The 26,615-nt window shown below is 37.5% G+C and overlaps 1 protein-coding gene across 1 annotated transcript in view; it reads right to left on the bottom strand.

The window, feature by feature from the left end:
* The window catches only part of LOC118223386 (dachshund homolog 1-like), a 102,408-nt gene that overhangs the window by 48,133 nt on the left and 27,660 nt on the right, over window positions 1–26,615 (bottom strand). Inside the window, exon 2 of the mRNA XM_035409820.1 lies at window positions 479–594. Coding sequence (XP_035265711.1) covers window positions 479–594 — 116 coding nt within the window. The remainder of the gene's footprint in view (window positions 1–478; window positions 595–26,615) is intronic.

Below are 26,615 nucleotides of genomic sequence, written 5' to 3'. Positions count from 1 at the left end.
ACAGACAGTAAACACAGTACGCGTATGAACTAAACATCAACTGAGAATAAAGTTTTGTTGTGTGGTTGTGAGTTATATTTACCTGTAACTGTACATTTTTAAAATAATAAAACTATTATATTAACAGCGCCTATTAGAGGTGTCAATTATCCTGATGAAACCCAGAAATTATTATTTTTTTGTTCCTGTAGGGGACATGAGTCTTTGTTCTTAATCACAAGAACCATATATTTCACCATAATAAAACGTACACTATAAGGGACATTAAATAAAAATGAAAAATAAATAAATAAATACACTTGCATTATGTCAAACAACTTAAATACTTTTTTTCACACAAGCTATTCCAAAAAAGGCTTTACTTATGACTTTGCAGGGTGGAAAACAACAGGCTTCTTGGGAGCTCAACAGAGCTGTTTCTGTCATATAGAACTCTACTTTTGAAAGTGAGCGGAGAAGAGAAGGACCCCAAATGTACCTGTGGGAGGGATGATTCCTGATGACATAAGGCTGGGTACAGTGTGTGGCATCATGTGGGGGTTCTCTGGAGAAGTGACGCCCTGTGTTCTCTTTGGAGGTCTCCCAGGTCTGGAGCTGCATGAAAGAGGGAGGAGAGACTTTATTAAACACAAAAAAACAACAGAGAGAGGGAGAGTGAGAAAGAGAGAGAGAGGGAGAGAGAGACAGAGAGAGATAGAAGAGAGAAAGAAAGAGAATATAAATAACATCCTGGCCACTTTAGAATGCAATTCTATAGCAAAGGGCTAATATTTACGCAAAAACAAATTTCTTTTCAAGGGTAGTTGCTTTCCACAGGTCAACATGGAAGAGTTCCACTTCCAGTAATTAGATTACATGGTGAATTCATTCCCTTTATTGGAGATCAACCACTTTTTGATGCATAATTCATAGGCAGCACCTCGTTACCTACAACGCCCAGCACTATTAGAATTACCTCATTTACATATGCTACAATCCAGCACGCGGTGCTCAGGTTTGAAATTGCATGTTAACTTGTTATAATTATTGCAATCGGGCCACTATTGATTTATGAGCCGGATATGTTCAGCCCTTTGTAATGAATGATGCCTTATAGTTCTGCGGAAAATTAAAAGGCAATGTCTGCCTACGGATAATGTTCGGCTTGTTTGATATAAGGCTGGGGTTAACTGAGAGATGGTGTGAAAGAGGAAGTAAAACCTGCAGTGTCGATACATGCCTTATGGGATGTTTTATTACATCATTATTAATGGCCGTTCTCATGAAACGACCAGTAGGGGTACATACTTAATGTGATGTAAAAACGTCTTCAGAATGTGTTCATTTCCATTTTTATATCTCTATTTAAGGTTATGAATTAATCAGTCAGCCTTTGGTTGTCCACCTTGTGGAAGCATTATTGCTGACACAACTGAGAAGTAATCTTAATTAAGCAGAATGCAAAGTTGTAGAAAACAAGTTTGAATGATCCTGCCATTTTGAAATAACGTGTACAAAACAGAAGGATGTATCTCTTGTCAATCATCTATAATTCCATGATATGTACGGCACAAAAAATGCCATATTTATTTTGCAAGCAAAGTCAGACAACCCATATGTTCAATCGCTAAGGCGAGAGAAAAGCGTGATGAATAACCTTAATTTCCAAGGAAAAAAATACTGCAGAAATACACAAAGAAAATGTGGTGAATAAAATGTGTAAATTCATAATTCAGCCATGAATTAACATTCAAAGAATCCATACAAATACACATGTACAAAAAAACCATTACCACATTATTTACAGTGTTGCTTTCATATAATTATAGCACACGGCTTATTTTAACAAATAATATAAACCAAAAAGCTATGCTTTGTATGTACTGGAAAAAAAGAAAATAAAATTGCAAAAATATCATATGCTTGGGGAATATATAACAATAGCAAGATTTAATATGGGAATTTAAGTCATGTAGCCAAGACAAGAGGATTGAAGAAAAAAAAAAAACAAAAAAAAAAAACAGGATGGCCAATATACATATTTTTACAGTATAGAGTCAATCAATAGGTATTTTCAAAGGCCTTACAGGAAGCTCCTCCCTTAGACATGTTTTCAAGGGAAAAGTATGACAAGGCTAATGTTGTGGGTCATGAGAGGAACCCAGGCTAGACTACGCCCAAACAGTCTGGCTGGCTGTTAAGCAAAGGATGCTGGGTTTCTAAACAGCCTGGCACTGGGATATTACAGACTGAGATATAAAAGATATAACATAAGACTGAATGTTGAGTCCATTGGTGATACTCTATGCTGCCTCTGTATTTTAAAAAGGCAGCAACATATACATCCATTACAGAGCCTGCGATTATTGATGTGTCTTTACTATATTTTTATACATTTAATTCAATCTTGCATGTATAATTTTACAAAGGACTCAGCCTTTTCTTATTTTAAATCAAGCTTGTAATATACCCACAATGACTAATCAAAAGTAAATTTATTGAGGTAACTACATGTAGCAAAAGTAAATAGTAAAAGGAAATACAACAAACTCAGTTTCACCTAATGTTAAAATGTAAATAAGTATTGATTAATCCATACAGCTGAGTAGATGTGCACACTAGAATGCACTCTCTGCAGCAATGAGATGGGGCTATAAATACAATATGGAATTCCAAGCTAGGGCAAAAGTAACAGGGGGATAAAATAAGTTGTTAAAAAAAGCATTAAGCTTATTAAGTGTTTTCCTTTCTCATAACTGTTGAGGAATTAGGGCTTTTTTTCCTGAAAAAAGATCAGATAAATAATGAGTTCTCTATTCACAACTTCAATTCAGGAAACAAAACAGACCACATTCGCTCCAGGGTCCTAATCTAGGAAAGAATGTCACAAATGTAGACTTCCTCCTTTTATAGCTTTGCAAACACGGTGGAAAGAAAATAGTGATTAACTTTCCCTGAACCTTGTTTCCATTACTTGGTTCATGTTGACCCATAAGACCAAGCTGGAACCTACAGTATATCTGATACAATGAAAGCTGAGAGCTAAGTGGTTACAGTCAAATGATCCAATCCACACTTTCACACTCTCAGATAGGGAGGTAAAGATACACTCAACTCACAATTAGTTACGAAACGTGATACAGGGTTCATTTTTCAATGTAATCACAATATTTTTTTAACAAAGTTTGAATGGAAACAAATTATGACAACAGAAGACTCCTTTATTCCTGAGTCATAAAATGTGTTTTTATGTTTAACCATTTATTTCTTTTTTATTTTGTAAACAAAATGTACAGTGATCAGTGCAAATACAAATAATTTTGAAAAGCAGATATAATGTCTAAATAAAGTTAAACAGCAATAAAAATAACATTTCTAAACAATAATGTCCTCATTACAACAAATAAAAAAATCCTCATTTCTTCAATGACTAGAAACTGATTTTCTGTTTCTAGCTTTTCCCCCCAAAAAAATCAGCATGCAAACATTTTCAGGCAGCAGCTTGGATCTTTGAGAATTCACAATGTCTCCTGCAGTTGAAAACACACTGTCACAATTGGGACTTAAGTAGCTGGAAATGCAAGGGGCTTTTACCAGAGGGGCAAATATCAAATAAATTAGATTTTTCTTTCCACTATGTCAGTGGACAACAGGAAATAAAAAATAAAATCATATTCCTGCCATCTATAGGATAATCCACTATCGCTCCCTGATTTCACCGACCAGCATCAGTTCAGGTGAGTTCCAGCTTTCGCACAAGTCATAAGTGTTCAGGATCTGTGCAAATATACCAAACATGAAAGATGGGTGAAAAAAATGTGTTGGGTCCAGGACAGTCAGTGGTAGAATTAGAAGCTTCGGACAATCAGAAGTGTCGTGTACAAGTGGCTCGTATTCAGATGCATTTGAGTGTTCGGTTCCTTTTCGCGGTATTGAGATACAGGCTGTCTTCGATTGTTTGGTGAAACATCTCAGTGATAAGGATGAATGCTCCGCTGCAATTTCCAACACAATACGCAAAAATTTCATTACAGGACGTAACTAGTCCTGTGCGAATTTGGCTAAAGAGTGAATTTTGGTGGCTTAATTGGAATAGATAACCATTATTGTTGATCAGTTTATCATTATCATTATTATTATTATTATTATTATTATTATTATTATTATTATTAATAATAATAATAATAATAATAATAATTTGTTTTTATTTTTATTTCCCACTGAATCATAAGCATTTAGATTTTGAGTGTTTTAGAATATAATTAAATCACAAAATCTACATAAATAAATAACAGTACACCAATACTAGCCAGTAGAATGTCCACTTAAATAAAATATTTCAGAATGAACAGCACATTATATTTTGGAATAAAGGCTATCAGACTGATATTATTAGACTGATTTTAATATCAGACTGATATTAATCAGCCATTTCCCTTTTTAAACTTATCACACAGAATTCCCAAACTGTTCCTTCTCTTTATCTCTTTCCAGCAGTGAGTAAATAAATTATCTTTTGTTGCACTGAATAGCATTTTCACTGAGGGATTTTCCTGTTTGTTTTTCATTTATTTTATGGTGATAGCTGTTCACGCCTCATTGACTTGTTTTCTGGGGTGCCAACCAGCAGTCAAAACAAGGTCTTACTGACATCTCGCAGGCTCCTTACTGAACACTAAGATGTAGCCAAGCAACAATTTTATTTTAATTTTATTTTGTATACATTAAAAGGATTTTAAGTCTAAATCAGTGGGAGTCCATAGGAACAGGGAATAATTGGGTTTGTCCTGTGTCAGGAGTATTTTGGGTTATATTGACCATGTTTCCTTGTACTACTATTTCATTACAGATAGCTCTTCTAAGCCCCTGTCAAGATTCCACAGTTGTAGTATTTGCAAGATAAGCTTCTCTTTTAAGATAGTGGTAGCTCTTCTATTGACCTGTATGGCAAGCAGTGTGAAAAATTCACTGTTGTCAGAGGCAGCGCACTGGAGTGGTGCATGCATTTTAATTGTACCATTGTTTCGGTTGCTACAGGTAGCTCAGTGGCAATTTTACATATACAAGTAATAATGAAAACTCCCAAGTGCAAAGAAAAAAAAAGATTGAAAAGATTTGCAAATTATATTTTCAACAATCAAGATGTGAATATTAGTGATGACTATCAGCATCTTGCAATACACCTTGCTTCAGTTAAGAAGCAAGGTGTATTGCAAGATCTGCTACATGGCTAGAAATCCAACTAATAACATAGCTTGCTTACAACTTCTCAAGTACAAAATACATTTTTAAAGGCATTTTAACATTGTTATTAGAATTAAAAGCTTACAGCTTTACAATTACAGCCGACCAATCAAACTCCTTTTTGAGCCTACAATAGAGTCTAAAAAGTTAGACACAACGGCAAACAGCACCCAAACATTCTGTGGTTCCTGTCTAGTCAATACATCCTCTTCTGAGTTAACAGTTGTTTTACTTTTTTTATATTCCTTTTCTTCGCTTGACATTTATATTCCTGTAATCAATATCTCAGTCACTGGTGGTTAGGGCCTTGAGTGGACGTGTCAAATGATGATTACGCTTCCCTGAAATAACCAGAAATCATGCTTGAAGCATGGCAACAGGAAATTGGAGAGAACAAGCTATTGCCTTAAACGTATTGCTGCCAAAATAAATGTTATGTCTCATAATATACTTTCTATCCCTTAATTAGGAATTGTTGTGTTATGATTAGCCACTACACAATGCATCCATGTGTCAGTTTCCAAATGGAGTACCACTGACTGGTCACTTATCAGCTTACAATGTGAAGTCATAGTACTCTGCCACATGTTAATTAATGACATGATCCATACAAACATTTCTGAAAAGATCCTCATTAAACAGTTCTGGCAAGAACCCCTTTGGTTTAAATGTCATTAACATTTGTTTTCCGGTAATAATGGAACTGTTTTGACATTGCTGTCTGGACAACCAGGAATTAAGTAAGCAACTTTTCTTGGAAATGTGAGAATGTTAACATGAAAGACCTTTTAAACATGAAACACAGTGAGACCTTTGGCTCTGACTCACACAGGCACACACTCGCAAACACACACGCACACGCATGAACACACACACAACACTTTCTTTGAGTAAATAAAACCATTATACAATGTAATAATTGCCAATGCTTTGGTTAACAAAATAAAACAGGTCTTATCTAATTGTTGGATATTTTCTTGGACTGATCTCATTTTCATGAACTGCAATGCATAGGAGACAAGTCATCAAAACAAGGCTTTAGAAACTTACTAGTCAGGGTGCCTTTGAGGATATTTAATTAAAATCTAATCCTGCATTCATTAAGGCTCACATAAATTAAGCTGTCATTCATAAGATTTATGGATTCCTATTTGCATATTGCATACAATTCATCAATTACTCAAGTATGAAAGGAGCACAGTTCCCTTGGAGCCGTCTGCTACCCTGTCAACACTCGAAATGAGGGAAAGTGCACAACTGTCAGGCATTCAAACAAACTTTTCTCACAACGTCCTCCTCCAGATTAATCTAAGTTTCTAACCATCCCTGACAAGACTGTACACAGTGCATCTGCAGTTTCAATTATTTATCCTGCCCACATGCTTGACTGTTTAATTGCAAACAAATACGAGACAGTGCCACAGCCCTGCCTTAACATTATCCTCAGTGCATATTTTGTCAAAAAAAATAACCTGCATCTGGCTCCATGAGTATGTCTGCTTGGCATTCAGACAGAGTGGAGCCGACAGATTCCTCATACAGGCTACAATGCACAATATGATCTTGGCCTGCGTTTGAAATGGCAATCTTGAATGCATCTAATAGAATATGTAAAGCAAGACTGCTTGAGCCATTATTATTAATGGGCAATAAATAACCTCACAATTAGAATCACTGGTGATTATAGTCTTTTAATGTCAGCATTTTTTTTTTTTTTCATTTTGCAGAGATGCAGGCTTCTGTGGAATTTAACTGCAGTTAACTGTATCCTTAATTATGTGTTCATTTTGTTGCGGTTATTGGCTGTTACTGATTTTTTTGGTTACTTATATCATGTATGCATTTATTTATTTTTGTTGCTCAGATCACCACAGACTGGATGTTGTGAAAAAATAAAAAAATTAAAAATATAAATTTAAATATGACACTCAAAATTAGGGACAAAACTAGATTGCTGATAAACCCAGGGTTTCTGCAAAGGCATTCAATATAATTTTCAATACGCACACATCCGACAAAGGTGTGTCCACTGCAATGATTAATTATTGATTAATTCCTGGAACCAAGCATATTTCAACAATTATTAGTCAACCCAAATAGTATTTAATCTCTTTCACACTGACAACACTGTAAACAACACAATAAAATGTAGCCTTGAAATAAAACAATTTGCTGAAAATCATTGAGGAGATAGATATTGATTCCGCTTTTTGCTATAACTGAAGAGAAATAAGCAAATGACTACTGACCAGTGCACTGGAAGAAATTCAACATTACATAAAATCAATACCTTTAACATATTAAATGATTAATTAATGACTATGATATAATGTGGTAATTGCACACTTTAAGTTATTGTTAATACTAGGATGCCAACTATTAATTCCAGAATAGCATCTTAATACAACAGCATTACACAACACAGACTTGCCAATACTAGTTTCACATGTTTGTTATTACCCTTTCATACAAATTGGTGACTTGGGATACCATGGGAAATTCAGAAAATAAATCAAGAAGACTGGATTGCCTTTAATGTCCAATTAAATAGGGCAATCACTGATGCAATCACTGTGATCTCGTGGTGCAAGACTGATGGAGAAAACTGAGGAAATATATTCCTCTCTGAGATAAACACAATTTAAGTACAAGCTAAACAGGAAATCCGTAATGATTAACATTAATTGGACCATGAATCAGAATCCTGTGTAAAACATTAAACAAAAATTATCTCCTCTTTATGCTCTTCTTTATCACCATTAATAATTAATGAAATGTTAATAATCCAGGGAGATGCACAGGGATTCGTAGTGGGAAAGGAAGAGGGATGTTTACATAATATGACAGAGATCTCTGTATGGAAAGAGGTTCCGCCAATGCCCCGTTTTTTTTTCTTCCCATGTTCAAAGTCAGAAATAATCCAGCCTATTCCCCTGAGTTCCTTTGCTGAGAGAACTGTTTGCATATTTAGATATTGTTTACGCAGCTCGACTCATCTGCTCTAGATCACTTTAGTGCGGCTCTGATAAATTTCGCCAGCTGCGCTTTAAATACTGCTTAAAATAACACCGTCGCCGCCATAGTTTTATTCCAAAACAACTGTGCCGTAAGCGTGACAGCCAGAGCACTCCTGCAGACAATACGTTGTACGCTATAAGAGGGGGAGAGTCAGAGACCGATTTCTCAGCAGAATCTCTCCTCGTTTATCTCTGTGGTTCTTCCGGAGCGATATCTTGACTACGTGCACAGGGGCCACATAAACAAGACCACAATAAGCACAGCGCTCTGGGGAATGTACGAATGTGGCGTGCTAAAGTTTTTTACACGTTCCCTCGCGACTGGTATGGCCTTCACTGTGGTCAGTAGAGATTCTGAATGGGACTTGCCGCATTTAAACTTAGCGAAAGGTTATTCGTTAAGACAAACCTGGTCTGGCCAGTTAGGATGTTTGCCCTGAATCAAGCAAATTACTTCATAATACAGAGTTGCAGAGGATTTCATTTTATGTGCTTAAAAGACCACAGTAGTCCCTTTAAAACTGTCATGGAAGGTTACTGTTCATCTAGGTATAACAAAGCCAAACTGGCTGGGTCCTAGTGATTGCACTCTTTATATACAGCTTTAACAAGATCCATGTCCATATTACATTATATAACAATACATTACATATTCACATTTTGATAAATTGTTTGCAACATCCCTCGGGCTAAATCCTTCAACTCTATCTTCTAATAACTCGTAGGCAAAAGGAGAACTGACAGTATGATGAATATCACAACAGACAGCTTCAATATGACACAATTTTGCCAGATCAATATCTCACTGCAATATGCGGGGGGAAAGAGGAGCTGATATTAGTCTACACGGTGTATTACAGATGAAGTGCCTTTCGTCTTTCTGCTCTTGCGCTGAACCCGGGCAATGTTTCATAGATGTCTGAAATGGATTATACCTCTCTTACATGCCCAGAAAACTAATCACAGTGGAAGCATCTGTTTCAAATGACCATGGCACACTGAGCCTAAAACTACTTGTACGACATGATTGGAAACTTGAAAATCAGCCGCAAATGACCACAGTATGAATGGTATTCTGATCAATTGATCTGACAACATCACACGTTACATTTAGCAGACACTCTTATCTGGAGCTGCTTACTAAAGTGTATACACAAAGGACATGATTTTCAACAACTTAATCTACTTTAAACACCAGGCGGAACACCTACAGGAATGTCAGCAGACAGAGTGTTTAGTTTCAATTTTTAATAACACTTGCTTGAACTCACTCAGTGTAGTACAACAGAGATTAATTTACAAGTTTAAATGTTTGTAGCATTAAATATCAACCATTAGAGATGCATTTTGATTCACAAGAAAAGAGGAAACAATTCCATGCACTCTATCTGGTTAATATTTCAATTCAAGTCATAATTCTATTCTTTGCAAATACCATTTTGCAAGTTCTGTGAGAAAAAGAAAATCAAATAAATTAACTTGCCAAACTGTGTTTATGAGGAAAAAAGACAGGTATATGGAAATCAAAGTTAAGGGCAAAAATATATTTCATGTAGGCTATCCTTTCTTACATAAGTTATTGTCACAACATGGTAAGTGCACATTTTCAAATTCATATGCCTTCCACACAGTTACAGAATAAGTAAAATACCTCTTCATTCCCATGGACAATTATGATTGCCAAATGCTCTCAAATTATACATGAATGCTTAAACCATATTGAACAACAGTATAATGCATTTTTTTTTTGTTGCTTTTTTACTTTAGTGTCTATTGCTGCCTTCTGTGGGGTAGCGATGGTGGTGGTGGTAGTGTGTGTGCGTGCATGTGTACCTGTGTTTGTATGCACAAGTGTTTGACGTGTCCTTTGAAGTCAGTTACTCATCTTGCAAATGTAACTGCAAAATACTGACCTGGGTACAATCAACTGACTAATACAATTTCATGTGAACTCGATCGCAATGTAGACAAGAAATACCACACACTGAAACACTTTTAATGCAGAGCAAGTCTGCATCGTCTTTTACAACCTGTTCAAGAATATTTACCACATGTAAGTAATTAGTTACTGAGACTGTTAGTCAGATGATCTGTTTTCAGTCTCCTTGCGAGAAATGTCTGGAGTTAGATAATTAATAACGTCTCAGGTGAAAGTCCAACCACCTTCCTTCCGACGCATGGTCCCACATTCCACGCTTTGTTCATCTTATTAAAACCCACCCCACTTGCTGCCTCTTTAAATGAAATCTTTTCACCCCTCACATAAAACCAAAATTAAAATTGCGGTTCCTCAACTGAATCTAATTATTGCCGCTCTGGAAAAGTTCCACTTTGTCCGCTTTTTTTTTTTTTTTTTCCGCTGCTGAGTTGTTCACTCCCACTTGGAAAGTATCCTCCCGGCTCAGCGATGCTTCATGCCGGTGCAATCCTGTTAGAATCTCACCTTGGTCTGCCCTCATCACTGGCTCGCTCAAGCACTAAGTGAGGAGCTAGGGAGTGTTTGCTCATTTCCCAAGTACATTATTTCACTCATTAATCACCAGACTGGAACTTCTGGACAAGCCAGAATCTGTTATGTTGCCTTCAGTGCCCTGCATCTGAAGTCTGATTAGATTTTAAAATGGCCATTTTGGTTTAGTCTAAGAGACACACTGGGGCTATGGAGCCAATACCTGGCAGTAAATAGCCAAAGATGATTCATTTGGGTTAGTGGGCATGCACATAAACACACACATATGGATATACATATATATATATATATATATATATACATATATATATATATATGTGTGTGTGTGTGTGTGTGTATATCATTATCTGAAATACCAAAAATAACCTAGAATGAGAATGGTACATTTTCATGCTTGCTTAGAGACAGAAAAAAGTCAAATGTTTTTTTCATTATACCTATTTCCTTCCGATTTGCACAATCAAGCTGCTGGTCCCTTTTACTCCCTTGTCTACCAGTCGAGTTCAGACAGACATTGGTTTTAAGGAGAACGCACCTTAAGCTGTGTGTGCAGGCAGGCTGTGGGCATCCAACAGTGGGTGACTGGAGGGAGGTCACTAGTGCTCAGCGACACATGGACATCCCACCAGCTGAGATCCTTCACTCCCCTACGCTACAGAAAAGTATGTGCCATCCAGCAGGGCAGTCAGACGTGGCTGGCACTGGCACAGTTAGCAATTAATTCGACAAAAACACCAAGCTATTTTGTAGTACAGGAGCAGTACAGTACATTTACCATAAAAAAATATTGGAATCTATAAGAATTTATTTCTGTCAGAAGCTCTTTTCCAGGCTGACTTACTAAGTAGAGAAAATACCAATACAAAATATACAGTCAATATGCATGAAACAATCTAACTGGTACTTGTATTTTTAAGCTAAAAAACAAAGCAAAATTGCCACTAAATGCAACACACATAGTATATCCACACAAAACAGTTAGCTGTACCTCACTTTGATGGGCTTCACTTAAACCCTATGGTTTTGTTCCGGTGAAAATTTGAACTATTTGCAACTTTTCTGTGTTAGAAATGTAGTTTCTTCCATCGAATTAAAATGGCACATTTCGCACAATGAGGAAGGCTGAGGCCAAAATGTTTGTGCATGTCATACCTTCATAAATGGATGCAATAAAACAAAAGAATATTCTATTCTAACATTCTAGAGAGTGCTGTCACTTTTTCTCTTTCATTTATAGTTTGTGGGATTCAGCACCCAATTATCGGTTAATACGCTTGAGTGAGCACGTTTATTCCTATGATTTTCTTTCATATATAAATTTTTCCATACTAGGCATCCTAACATATTGCAGGAATGATAACCATTTTTTTATTTATTTTAGGGGTTTTATTCAAATTGCCTAGTGTGCATTCTAAGGAAAAAGAACCCACCAAAAAAAAAATCTGTGTGGGGTGATTTTTAAAATCCTGTAGTGTGCACCAAGAACACACATGTCGGACACTGAAGGACCAAATAGTCTGAATATTTCTCATATTTACACAATGATTTCAACTTAGAAATTTAGGTGAATGGTAGATTTGATCTTCAGCAATGCAATTCCAGCATAAACTCTTTTGTTGTCTGGATAGTGATTTTCCAATGTTTCTCGACTCTCCTGTGAAATAGCCGAGTGTGAGTATGTCAAGTACACATTGGGTCACAATTCATTTGGACATAAGTTTTGATGCTGTGCGAGTGTGCGTGTTTTCTCTCAATACAATTGGGCAGTTTGGACCAGAAACACACCAGATGTCATTTATGTGGCACAATTACAAAATCTGAAAAGGTTTCAAAACATGTAGCCTGGCTAAACTTTTACACATCTGTGAAATCTGCGATATCCGTGGTAATCATTCACCATGTTTTCCACTGGTCTTTACTAACAAAATAATACATAAATGATGCGTATTTCACTCATTAGAGTGGTATAAGTTTAGGCAAATGAGGACTATGCACCAAAAATTCCAAAAAAAAACAAGCGTAGAAATTTGTAATGAAGTTGATTAAAAGGTATAATACAAAATTAGGTGATAAATCTTTATGATTACTTTATACACAGATAAAATGGACAATCGGATTTAGGACGAGAAAACGAACAATAGAAACATGGCATGATCACAACCTGAGGGTTGATTCTGCAAGTAGCACTGAGTCAAAGGAATAGATTGAAAAAGACCTCCGCCAATTGGGAAGCCCTATTCACTTTAACATACACTTCCCTCTCAGTCCTCCAATCTATAATATCCTTTCTTTTTTTCCCGCAAAAATTCTATACAGTCCATGTGCTACAAGCCGATGTGTTATAATAAATTTCAGTTTTGCAGCAGCGGCCAAACAATGTGCTGCGGGAATTAAAAGAAATATAACCTCTCTGGCTGATGCAAACTGAATATTTGACATTTGTGCTAAGATTTATTTTTTTAAAAGAAAAATTGGGGGAAGAGAGACCTTGTAAAATTATGAATAAAATGCCAGTCTTTAAACTAGCAGGAGCCAACACACAAGGCACCATGAAAGTGGAAAACTGTTACTAAGAAACTGAGGTGTGATTTGTTAATGTTGAGCAGTCTGCCTAATGCTCATTTTATTATAATTACATAATGTTAAAAATGCTTTTCAAATATTTGTCACCTGGTAGCAGAGCCTGAGAATTAATACAACCTGCATGAAAAAAGCACAGCAGATGGAGACTTGCAGCATGACTTCCATTCTAAGGGAATTGAAACTCTTGTCATTCTATTCTCTTTGACTGAGAAGCTTAATAAAGACCACAGAGGGGTGTCCATTGTACTGCCTACATGTTCAGCAGGCAGCCCAAAAGAAGAAAATACTGACAGATCGTAAATGCCCTGGAAGACGCCTGACTGAAACGTATTTCATTCAAATCATCAGGTATTATTCTTCATAAACAGCTTGCTAGAAACAGATGAATGTTGCGCTTTTCTTGAATTATGAAGTGAGACATACATTTTTTTTTACATTTAGTATATTGGAATAAGTGTCAAAACATTAATTACTCAATAAATCAATTTTTAAAATGAAATTATTTAATAAAAAACCATGATATATGAGTTTATCAATGACCAAACATTAAATAGCAAAAATGTGCGTCCTGAAAAAGTACAAATGTTGATCAAGCCCATGCCAAAGTCATTTTATGTGTTGAGACTACAGCACAGCTTGTTCAAAATGAGAGTTTTAAAACTTGGCCAGCCCAAGGCACAGCATTAGACCAGGAGCTTGTTTGTGATACCCATGCATGTTAGTGCCTGCTCTGCTAATTCTAATGAGGTAATGGACTTTGGCAACTCCAATCATTAATGACTGCATTCCATGTTTCTCTATAGTCCCCTGCCTACGTGGAGCTGATGTTTTAGCAGGCATCCAAAGGCTGCAATCAGAGTGGAGAGGCATCTGCACTCCAAATAAATGAGCAATGTAAATAGTTAGAGAGAGAGAGAGAGAGAGAGAGAGAGAGAGAGAGATGGAGAGAGAAAGAGAGAGAGAGAGATTTCTCTGTGAACAAAAGCCCCTTATGAGACACTAGTGAGAATTAAAAAAAAAAAAAAAAAACTCTCCATGTGGGGACAGAGGGGGTTGGATGAGCCAGTACAATGTGTCCCTTCTCCTACGGCCACTTGTTATCAGGCAGAGCGCAGAGCTCCTTTCAATCTGCATTTAAATACATTCTGTCCACTCATTTGCATTAATTTCTCCCATTATATCTGGAGATGACCGAGCGTTTGGGCAGCACAATGTGTTGGCCTATCACGGCAGAGCGGGGCCCACACCTGATGCCAATTTAGCCCCGCTCAGATCTTTTCATTACCGCTGCCCAAAGTGACAACCCCGGCTCTCCAAAGTCCCGGGGACTTTTCAATTGGATTTGCTAGTTGTAAAAAAAGAATTGTTGCACTGCTAGTCTCACTCTCTCTCTCGTGCACACACAGATACTCTCCCTCTCCATTTCCCTCTGTCCTTCTATCTCTTCTTCCATCCTCAGCCCTCTCTCTCTCACTCTCTCTCTCTCTCTCTCTCTCTCTCTCTCTCTCTCTCTTTCATTGCGCACCATGGGAAAATGAGAAGCAAATGATTCTCAGTGGCCTCTTATTTCCACTATTTGTTCGGCATTAGGCTGCACTTATCTCCCGAAGAAAAAAAAAGCAACATGTGGAGAGAAAGTGACAGGCGGGAATACACTCTCCCTAACGGGTCTATTGTGCCCCGAGGATCCCCATTCAAAGCAGAGGGGGCCTCTCTCTCAGACACACACAGAAACATTCGGCTCTGCCACAGTCAATTACCGCCGCTAATCCGCCATTGCAATAGAAAGTAAATATTTCATTACACTTTCAAATAAACAGTTGGTCTGGACTGATGGAGAGCCCTCTTTGCTGTGACAGCATTTACCACTCAAGGATTCCTTGAAGGCACACAACTGTTTGAATGGAGCAGTTCTTTCCTCACTGTTTAAAAGGGGGGAAACATTTTAACCACTCTTCAAGCTTAAGACCAAAAAAAAAAAAATCTTCTCACAAAGTGCATGTGACGGTGTTGAAAATACGCTGAAAACACACTTAAAATATGCTGTATTTAAGTTGAAATGTACGCAAATACCTTCTTCCTCTAAACATTTCAGTGGAAACGTGCCTTGTGTGTTTACTTTTTCTTTTTTTAAGGGCATATTAACAGAAACCAGCCCTGCAAACGGCATGTCATTTCCATCCAACAATAAAATCCGGGTAGTCTTAGAAGAATTAGCAGATAAAATGAAAACACGAGGAGGGAAATGACAGAAAGATCCCAGAGCTGCATGCTCATTAATCACCGAAGCGTCTTTGACCTTTCATTCGCCAAGGGCAGAAAGCAAGGAACAGGGTGTCCAGGCAGGAAAGAAAGAAAAAGAGATGAGACAGAGAGAGAGAGCGAGAGAGAAAGGAAGAGAGAGACCACAGACGTGTGAAGTCCAGAAGATGCCACGACACATTCTTAATGAGGAGCTGAATTAATGAGCTGCATTGGGCATTAGAAGATTTGGGCGTTTCCCAGCCCCTAGGTGGTACCAACAGCCTCAAAAGTCTTGATATAGACTGATGGGCCCCTCGTCCATTCAGAGCCATTATCAAAGTAATTACAGCGTGAAAAGATGTAGACGCATTGTTTGAACCGCAAACACGGACTAGCGAGACAGACTAGGTGGGCAGAAGAAAGGCTGGAGACAGCTATAGACGTCGACAGTTAAAAAAAAAAAAAAAAGAAAACTGCAGTGGAAAGAGCCAGAATGGAAGCTGTGGGGAAAATGTTCAGGGGCAGAAGACAGAAGGGGGGGATCATCTCTTAAAATTCAGAGCAACAAGGCAGACAGATGTTAATGTATAAAACACCGCCAGGAAATGAGCCACTTGGGAAGGATGAGCCTGGAATGCGGTAGAATCGACCACGCTAATCATACAGTGTTTACCCCACACTCCACCAGTAGCAAGCCGTGCGCCACATGCTATCTTATATATACATACACACACTGTGCATTTAGCACAATTCACCACCAGATTTAGCCTGCAGTTATGAGCACATGCTATAGCTTTCACTCGTTAACGTTCAAGATTTCTTTAAATCAGACCTTGCACACCTTTGAAGTGCTTGCTCCAGTTTTAATTGCCTATTTTTATTGACTCTGAGAGATTTTAATTGAAACCAGTGGGGATCTAAGAACTGTGACATGCTGATATCTAGAGGAAGGTTATAAATACGACACAAAATATGAGCATCATAAAGTTATTTTTGTTAATGAATCCCTCATAAGATAAAATAAAATATATCCACAGATACAGTAATAATGAAAATCGAAAATAAATTATTTGGCCTCTGCCTGGATTTGTAAGGAGTGTAGTGGATGTAATGACCTGGCTCACATAGAGCTCTGACAGTTGGCAGGCACCATAGATCAGTTACTGGGAAGCAACAGATATAGCTATTACTATGCCTATATGAAATGTCTGCTACTTCTATATTTGGAAGGGAGTCTTTCTGTCTCATGAGTGTGTCTCCTTTTTAAATTTCGAGAGACTTTGACATCACCTTGAAAATTTCGACCAGACAATGATGTGATCCGATATAAAAGTAGCTCCAAACACTCAGCATGGCTTGTTTTTAAAGCTGGCCTGGGCTGAGGCCAGATACCAACCCATAGACACTATATAACCAAAAGTATCTGGACACCCCTTGGAGTGGGGCTGTTTTTAATGGCTTGGGCTAGGCCCCAAAGCTTAAGCTACAGCAAACAACCACATTATAGATGATTCTGTGCTTCCCCAACAGTTTTCAGAAAGCATTTTGCTGTTTCAATATGACAATGCCCCTGGGCATATAGCGAGGTCCACATAAAAATGGTGTTGTCGAAAACAGTGTGGAAGAACTTGACTGACCTGCACAGAGTCCTGACCTCAACCCCATCCAATACCTTTGGGATGAATTGGAAAGCCAATTGCACACCAGGTTTAATCGCCCAATCAGTGTCAGACCTCATTAATGCCCTTCTGGCTGAATGGAAGCAAATCCATGCATCAATGCTCCAACATCTAGTATAAAGTCTTCCCAGAAGAGTGGTTGTTATAGCAGCAAAGGGTGGACCAACTCCATATTAATGCTCATAAATTTGGATGAGTTGTTGGACGTCAGGTGTCCACATACTTTTGGTCATGTAGTGTGTGTGTGTGTGTGTATATATATATATAGACAGGTGACAAATTACAGGAAAATCTTGAATGAGAGGAGAAACATAATGAATGCAGATGCTTCCAAACAGGTGTACTGCATGATACAATTAAGCATTCAAGTCACAAAGACTACTCAACTGGCTAGTGTTATAATAGGAACAGCGACTAAAGTGTCATCTGCATGTATATCTATGTGAAAGACATCAGTAAATAGGGTCAGAGATTTTGGTTGAAAGCACACATTCGATAATGCTCATGCATTAGTGCGATATGTAAAGAAAAACAGAAGAGCAACTCTTCCTTGGATGACTGAGAATGTCAATGCATGACACGATCAGACTGAGTCAGCCAGAACAGCCCGTTGACAACTACATAGAGAGGGATATTGTAATGGGGTAGTAGTGCATGAAAAAAGACGAATGCACATTTGAGAGTTCACTGGTGCAGAAACCACAAGCACTGGTCTACAAAGACGTGGAAAAAAGTGATATGGTCAGACGAGTCATCCTTCACCATATTCTCAACAAGTGGATGAGTGCATGTGTGGCATACACCAAGAGAATGGTACAGGCCTGAATGCTTGACCCATAGAGTGAGGGGGTCCAGTGGCTCTGTTATGCTGTGGTAGGCATTTTCCTGGCATGGTTTTGGTCCACTTGTCCCCTTAGAGGGAAAGGGCACAGCAAATGCGTACAAAGTTATTCTGAGTGATCACCTTTGTCCTATGACATTTCTATCCTGATGGGAGTGGTCTCTTCCAGGATGACAATGCCCCCATCCACAGGGCATGAGGGGTCACTGAAAAAATCATACAGAGCTCACCACCAGCATCATCAAAACACCAAATGAGGGAATATCCTTTGCAAGAATGGTGTTCCATCCCTCCTTAAGAGTTTCAGAGAGTTGTAGAAATCTATGCCAAGGCGTATTAAAGCTTCCTGAACTGAACTACAGAGGCTACACTGCAAGATGCAAACCAGTAGTTAATTGCAAAAACAGGATGGCCCAGTTTGCTAAGAAGTATCTAAAAGAGCCTGCAGAATTCTGGAAAAATGTCTTGTGGACTAGACCTAAATTAATTTTTCAAGGCAGATGCTGATTTCGATATTTTGGAGAACAGGAAGACTGATAAGTTGATATCAGCTGATGTAGTTAGTGATATATGGCTATTATATATTTGCCAATGTATAGCTGATATAATACAACAAACAATCATATAATACAGCAAACAGCACTTTACAGCACTATGGAGCTGCTTTTGAGACCGCTCCATAGTGCCACTCCATCTGGAAGCAATTTCTTAACAACCAGTAGGAACAAACTGGTGTAAAATTAAATGCATTAGATATGCTGAAACAAACCATTCACAAACTTCTTACAAATTTAAACATCAATACATGAACAACATACACATTCTTTTTTATGTATTTCAAATACATATTTAAAAAATACTATATCCCTATATGGGATAGCTCAGATATAGGGAGGCAAACTTAGACTTAGAAAAGCCCTTTTTCATGAAAGTTTTTCATTTATTTTTTTAATAAAAGCCATTGTTAAGTGAACTCTAGTTTAGATTTTTAATGACCAATTACGAGGACAAATATAATCAAATTAAACGTTAATGTATTAGCGGACAAACTTCAGTTTAATTAAACTGATAGATAAAACAACAAGGCTAATATAAATAATAATTTTTATTTGTTTTTAAAAAATGAAATGAAATGATTTTTTTTTTTTAAATTCACAAACCAGACAAAAACATGTGCAGTGTTTTGGAAAAAGAAAATACCTGTAATTATTTTGATTACAAGCCTTTATTGACAAACACTCATATGACAATGTCTGCCATGCTCAACACAAGCCAACCATAGCTGACCAATAGCAGTGTTTGTGCTAGCCCATGGTATAGCAAGCGACGCACAGATTTTAAACTGAGGAAACATTAACCCATGCACAGCTAATGGGAACATAATAATGAGCTCATTCCAATCACTTATTTTATCCGTCCTTTTCTCCTTGGTCCTTGCCTGACCAGGAAATTGATCGAGGTCCGCCATCATCAAGGCCATTCCAACCTGTTAAATGCTCCTTGAAGAAGCTAGGAGCGAGGATCTAGGAGACACCCGAAGCATGCGTGTGTGTGTAATGGAAAATGTATATGCACAGCAATGTAAGAACTAATCTTTAGCAATACAAAAAAGCAACAATTTGTATATTCCCGCATAAATTGGCAGCATTGCTATTTATCTTCTTGATCTTGACAATACATTTAATTTGAATATGTCGCAGTATGATCTTTTTCCATAAGGGCCTCCTGGATGGATATACAATAAGAGATTGGGGGCCACAGCGAGCGGGAGAAACACTGTCAACTGAAGCCTGACATCTGTATAAAAACAGAAATAATCTACTGTCAGCAGAATGTTCAATGACTCCTATCACCCTGATGCTGACAAAGACTAGCGGCTGCAGGCGTTCTCTTGTTCTGCCAGGCTCAGGGGATTGGAATGCATGCTAATTACCGTCAAAATATGAGCTAAGCTTTACCATTTCGGGAATTGCTCTTTCACCTCGTGAAGGACAGGCCAAAGACAAACAATGAGCAATACAGTACGCGGTGTTGAAACGCTACGACATCGAGTCAATAAACTCATTCATTTCATTGCACGCACTGTGTCACAGCCTCAGTTTCACAATGTGTTTTTGTTTGCATTCTATAAAGTTAACATGTTATAAACAGTGACTCAATCAACTGGTGTCTTTGATCTGGTTATCTTTATCTTGATGGTCATTATATTGTCTTGCTTAAAAGACGAATAAATATTGCCCTTTAAATGAATTGATATGTTCTAATTAAACATCATAGACCAGGGGCCATTCGTTTTTTCACAATACATGCCAGTTTTCTCCAAGCAACTAAAGGGCCTTGCCCTCTAAGTACAGTGTACAGTGGATTTCACATTTTCTCTGTAGATCAATGTATTTCTACAAAAATTTAAATGGAAGTGCAGACAGCATTTTTCCCCCACAGAACAGAAAGAGCTGATGAGACAGGTTTGGTTTAATCTCGGCCAATATAAGTCATTAACCGTTCTCCCAGGAATTAAAATATAGCTTACTCTTTTTTCCTCTCACTTATCATTAACATCACTTTAATCTCCAAGCGTTTCACACTGCCATGTTAAATCATCTCATACTGCCTTTTGACAACTGAAGAACAGTCTTCTTTTCCCTTGCTTAGCAGACAAAATCCAGGACAAGATGTAAAAAAATATATATTATTAATTAAAAACCATTCTCATCATCACCACCATTATTGACCTCATACCTATTTGTATTATTTCTGCCATTCACTGAAACATGTGCCAATGCTACCCCGATATCAGAGATAAAGATATAAAATGCTATATTTGATGACAAAGCTACTCCACCTATCACCTTCAAGTAGATCATACTGCACAAATATACAGACATCATCTATTTCCTGTGTAGCTTTAAGTGGGTCATTTGGACAGGGACCATTCATTTCTTTGTCCTTGATTCAATGAAAATTTAAAATAAAAGATGCCATTTTTTTCTAGAGCAGAATATACAGCAAGGGTTATGCACAATTTCTCAAAGATTTCGACAGATGTGGGGCATGTTCTTAAATTTTGTCTTTGGGCCTCAGAGCAGTTGTAGAAAATTTCCCAAAACCTGGAAAATCCAATGCTTTGTGAAAATCACCAGCCATTGTCCAAAAGTACAGATAATAGTACAGGAAATAGTACTGTCATGTAAAAAAGCATATGCTCTCTACACTGTATTTTTTCAGGAATACCACTTTCAGAATTTAACTGCAGTTGATACTTGACTGAATGGCTATTGCCATAAAGCATTTCTCTCAGGTCATTTTGTATCAAGTAAAATGTGCGAAACAAGAATATGTAATGGAATGTGGATTTTAACTGAAATAGAACTTGATGAGATATAGTTGTCATGGTTTGTTCTTACTGAAGGAACATTCATGATGAGCTTTGATCTATGAAAGACAGGAAAAGTCTAAAAAAGTGTTTGATTTGATATACCATGATCAAGTTTCACATGTGCATCCAATCACAGAACAAAAAGATCAAAAAAATTTTCTGCAAATCTTAGGAGTAAAAAAAAGAGCGGTCTAATTAAAGTAGAGTAAGGATACCATAAAATGTATGTTTCAAAACAATAAAAAATTTAAATTATTCAAACTGGAGTGTTTTTAAAAGTTACATTCAAAGTTATTACTTTCAATGTGGCAAACAACAGACATTATCTGTCCATATGTCAGGAACTGTACTGTTATCCACAGGCCTGGTGCACTAGTAAAGCTGTTTCCCAAAAACAAAACTCTGAGCTCTTTTTTCTGTTTGGTCACACAGTTCATGAGAACCTAACGCCACTACTGTCCTGCCTCCACTCAAAATCAACAATGGCTTGTCCTAGAAACAGACGGAAGCAGTTTATGAACACTTCAGCAGCAGAATCCCTCTTTTTACATGAAAAAAAAAAAATTTGGATCCCAGTCCAAGTTCAAAGGCTAACTCGGAGTGATACTTCAGAAGCACCATTCGATCCAACAAACAGCTGTTAAAACAGCCTTCCGTTAGTTTGTATTTCAAAAAAATGGACCTTCACCCAAATCCATAAATGAAGGGCGGAAAAAGCCGATTAAGCAAGGACCATCAATTCAGCTGCTGTGACCTTGCTACGAAATACACGCTATTTTGCAACAATTAAAAAGAAGCAATAACTCAGAATCAATGGCGTTCATCCTGCAGCAGGAAAGGCACTTTATCAGGCCCTTGACATGCAGTGCAGTACAATGTGAAAACAGAGAGCCGACAGTATAGTCCAGTGATGGTTACAGCACACATCCATGCAGGGTATGCAAAATGTACTAAATCTGTGCTGTGTTCTTGAATGAGTTTAGAAGATGGATGCTTTTTGTAGAGGCATGCACACATCATAATGTAATTAGCTGTTTTCTGGAGCATAGCACACTTAACATTTGTTTTCCCATTCAAATTTCATAAGCATGCTGAAGCCACCTACGATGTTATGTCGTAAACTGTATTTTATATGCTTGAAATGAACTCTTACTGAGCAACACAGAAATTCTAATGCTGTTAAAGGAAACAGAAGCAAAACCCAAACTTAATTTATTTATACACGCTGGCACTTTGCAGTAAGTACTTATGGTCTCATCGTGCTCTTAAAGCAGGTAGTTATTTTTTGAATATAACTCTAAAATAAAGAGGGCATTATTATGCAATGCCTTGGATGCTGGATGGGTCCCTTTAGCTGAAAATACCTAGGCTGAGACACACTTAGGAGGAAATTTCCCCTTGGCAAAGCAATGGCCTCCTTCACAGAGTAATAGAGCTTGAAACCCCAGGCATCGGCAGAGAGGGAAACCATTACTTAGCCTGTTACTGGGAGGGAAAAAATGCAATTAAGGCTCTCACCAGGGAACGGGAGTGCAAAACAAAGCTGAACATCTATACACAAGAGCTTTTTCATACCTTTACTCCAACACACAGTGCAAGGGACCAGGTCTTATTGCTTAAGGTCTCACTTGAAAGACAGGAGCTTTAAAAAAAAATCTCTTTGTCTCTCGCACAGAGGAGAACTAAGTGGGTGGGTATTCGCAGAAATAAACTTGAATTTGGGACAGTGGATCAGGAGGGATCTTGGAGAACAGACAACTTGTACATAATCCTAATATATCTGGTAAGGGCCGTGTGAAAGTTGGGGAAATTAAAGCAACAGAACACATGCACTGAAATCCACAATTGAGCTAAAATCGAACAAATGAAAGCGTATCAGGTTGAATATGTATGAAATGTAAAATGCATGCCTCACTGTGAGTTAGTTTATTTGACATAGGGGAGGAGTGTCAGAGGAGTACATGCTCAGAGCTCCCAAAGGGCACCGGCTTTAGCACAGTAGGATTACAGTGGAATTGCCGTTCTCTTCAACACACATGCTCGAACGCACGGACATACAAGTACAGGCACACACTCACATGCACATACACACACACACACACACACATGGCTTGAGATACAACAGAATCATCATGAGCATCTCCTTTAAACAGACCCCAAATTTGCACTACATCACTATGCCTTCCAGACTTTATTATACTTGTCTTGATATGGGACAATTTCATTGTGCTTTTTTGCTGAGAATAGTGATTATATAATTTACATGCGCTACCTACATGCAACAAAATTCAATGGACACATTAAAATAATTGAGAATAATTTCAATTTACATGTAGATGAACATATAGCAAAACTAATGTAAATAATTCTAAAAAGCCAGACAGAAAGGAGAGAGAGAAAGACTAGTCTACCAGTACAACAATATTGTAACCACTAGCAAATCCAATTGAAAAAACCCCAGGACTTATAGAGCCAGCATTGTCAATTTGGGTGACAGTAATGAAAAGATCTGAGCGGGGCTAAATTAGCTCCAGGAATCTGTCAATCGGAAGATCCCAGCACACATGAACTCCCATACAATAGACAGGCCGAACCTGCTGAAGGATATCAAATGACTTAATCGCAAAACAACCACTGAAATGCTTTCAGAACATAACACTAAACTCAACTGAACAAATACAGATAAGAAGGATTTTAGACTGATTGTACTAGTAGAAGACGCCAATGAAACTAGAACACATTAATGTGGCTGCAAAGCATCAACAAATCATAGCTATAAAAATATGAAATAAAAATAAAATGATCAAATGTGAGAAGATTCCCAACTAAATTTTGGGTTTATATGACTGCTTACAAGCTGTTGACTGTTGAGTTAAATGAATTTCATAATGAAAAACATTGCTAAACTGTATTTAAAAGGTCATTCTGCCAATTTTACAACCCTGACCATAAAAAGGCCAGGGCAATCTTGAGGATTTTTAAGATTTCAGTTCATCGTGAAAAACACTTCTGCAATGAAATATTTAAAGAACTCTGTGTGCCAACAGTAAATGAGGAAGGTGGAAACATTGACCAGGGTTAAAAAGCAATCCATGCATTATAGAGTGTTTCCAATGATAGTTTTTCAGTGAGTTCGACTATTCATTTACCACTGTTTTCATTTCATTGCATGCTGCTAAAGTGATTTCTTAATGTTCTGTGTATATATATATACGGTCATTGAAATGAATTCTAAGGGACTGAACTGTGGTTCATTGTGCATTTCATCTGAGAAACATGAGTACATTGTGTATAGGCAAGCATAAACCTTTTTTCAGTGGACAATGTGATGCCAAGAACACTCAGTGTGTTTAAACATGCAGCCCCCATTCATTATTGCAACTCAATGAAGTCTTATATGGTTAATTTCACTGGTGCTTTTAGGCTAGACTGTTTTTTAACCACCCCTCAGTGTTTATGGAAAATGTGTAGTGTTTCCTGTTGAATGGAAATTTACAACAAAGTACCAAACACAGTAATTAACTTCATGTTTAAAATGGTACAATTGTTGTGTGGCCTAGTTTGGACAATGAGAGGCTAGGGAGAGTGGAGCGCTTTATTCCCTTGAAAACACTTGATACAGGAATGGAATGATTCGGTTTTATGATTTAGAACACTGACTGGTAACCGCGATTACAAGCCTTTTGCGCAATCAAAGAACTTATCAAAGTCCTTTTAATCACTCAATTAATTAATAAAAATAAAAAAGAAATATTCAAAGAAGCAGTCTTCCACTTGGGAACACAAACTGGACTGGACACAGTTTCTTTTAGACTGAACTGTCGATTTGCCAACGTTTTACAATGAGGTCGTTGAGCAACTTTTTTTTTTTCCCGGATTTATAAATGCTATCACAAAGCAACAGGCTTTTCAGTAGCTGAGCTCTCAGGTGTGAATTTATTAACAGCCCTGCCCAACAATCACGTGTTAAACAGAACAAAAAGCCCTAGCTGGTAAGCTTTGACTGTATTAGTGTGCTGATATTGTTTACAGGTCTCTGGGGAGGCCCTGGTTTGGCCTCACAGGAGCGAGAATAGGTGGGCGGTGTTTTGGAGGAAGGAGGCTCATGTGGCAGAAGTATTTATTGTGTCAGGTTGATTTATTGAGTGAGCTTCATTCCACTGAATGTGCTCAGATATTTATTTCCCTAAAGGCTGCTGAACAAGCCTCATTCCAGAGATCATCGCTGGCCATTTCAGGGAGTCAGGAGATTTTTATTTTTTTGTTTGTTTCCTTTTTCCTGGTTCAAAAAAGAATGATCAAGCAGCTAAGTAGGGCCCCTTAACGTTTGTAACTTGCCTCACTGTCAGCATAAGTGAATATATCTATTTATGAGATGACTGCTTGTAGATAAACTGTGAGCCTAGATAGGCTGAATGGCCTGTTCCCATCATTATGCATTCTTTTGTAGTTTATATAATTCAGTATCACCTAACGTGTTCTATTTCACGTGATTCAACAATATTATATAACCATCTCTATTTTTTCGGCACTCACTGTTCAGCCCAAAACAGCCTGACATTAGCAGACTATATTCATAAACTGTCTCAGAGCAGGATTACCAATTTAGGATCATGTTTCCCCTGTCCATGCCCAAACATTATTCATTGTGAGCTGAATGCCAAGAATGATCCTGATCAGCACTCCGGCTCTGGACTGCTTTATGAATACAAGACCAGATCACACAGATGAATACACCACAAATAACAAAACAGTTTGATGAATGAAATGAATCAACACTAGATCTCATACATCTTTTCAATGTGAAATATGCCAATGCTACTTTAGTCTCTCAGGATCACACAACCGCACATTTAACAAACTGGCATATAAAAATGATATGCACTTTTGTATGGTATGCACTTTTGTATGTTGCTTTGGATAAAAGCGTCTGCTAAATAAATGTAAAGTAATGGCATATTTGCCAGGCCGTCATTATAAATAAGATTCAAATCGTAACTGACCTGTCTGGCAAAATAAAGGTTAAATTTAAAATAAACTAAGTTCCCAAACAAACAAAATAAAAAATAAAGGTTATACCCATCATGCTCTTACATGATTGTTTATGATAATTTTGGTTATGTACAAAACCAGCTTACCAGACCTTGTCAGGTATCAGTCCCAAAAAGTGATTTCTTAATGT

Source organism: Anguilla anguilla, chromosome 3 (assembly GCF_013347855.1).
Source record: "Anguilla anguilla isolate fAngAng1 chromosome 3, fAngAng1.pri, whole genome shotgun sequence".
NCBI lineage: Eukaryota > Metazoa > Chordata > Actinopteri > Anguilliformes > Anguillidae > Anguilla > Anguilla anguilla.
This window is presented reverse-complemented; position numbering and strand designations above follow the sequence as displayed.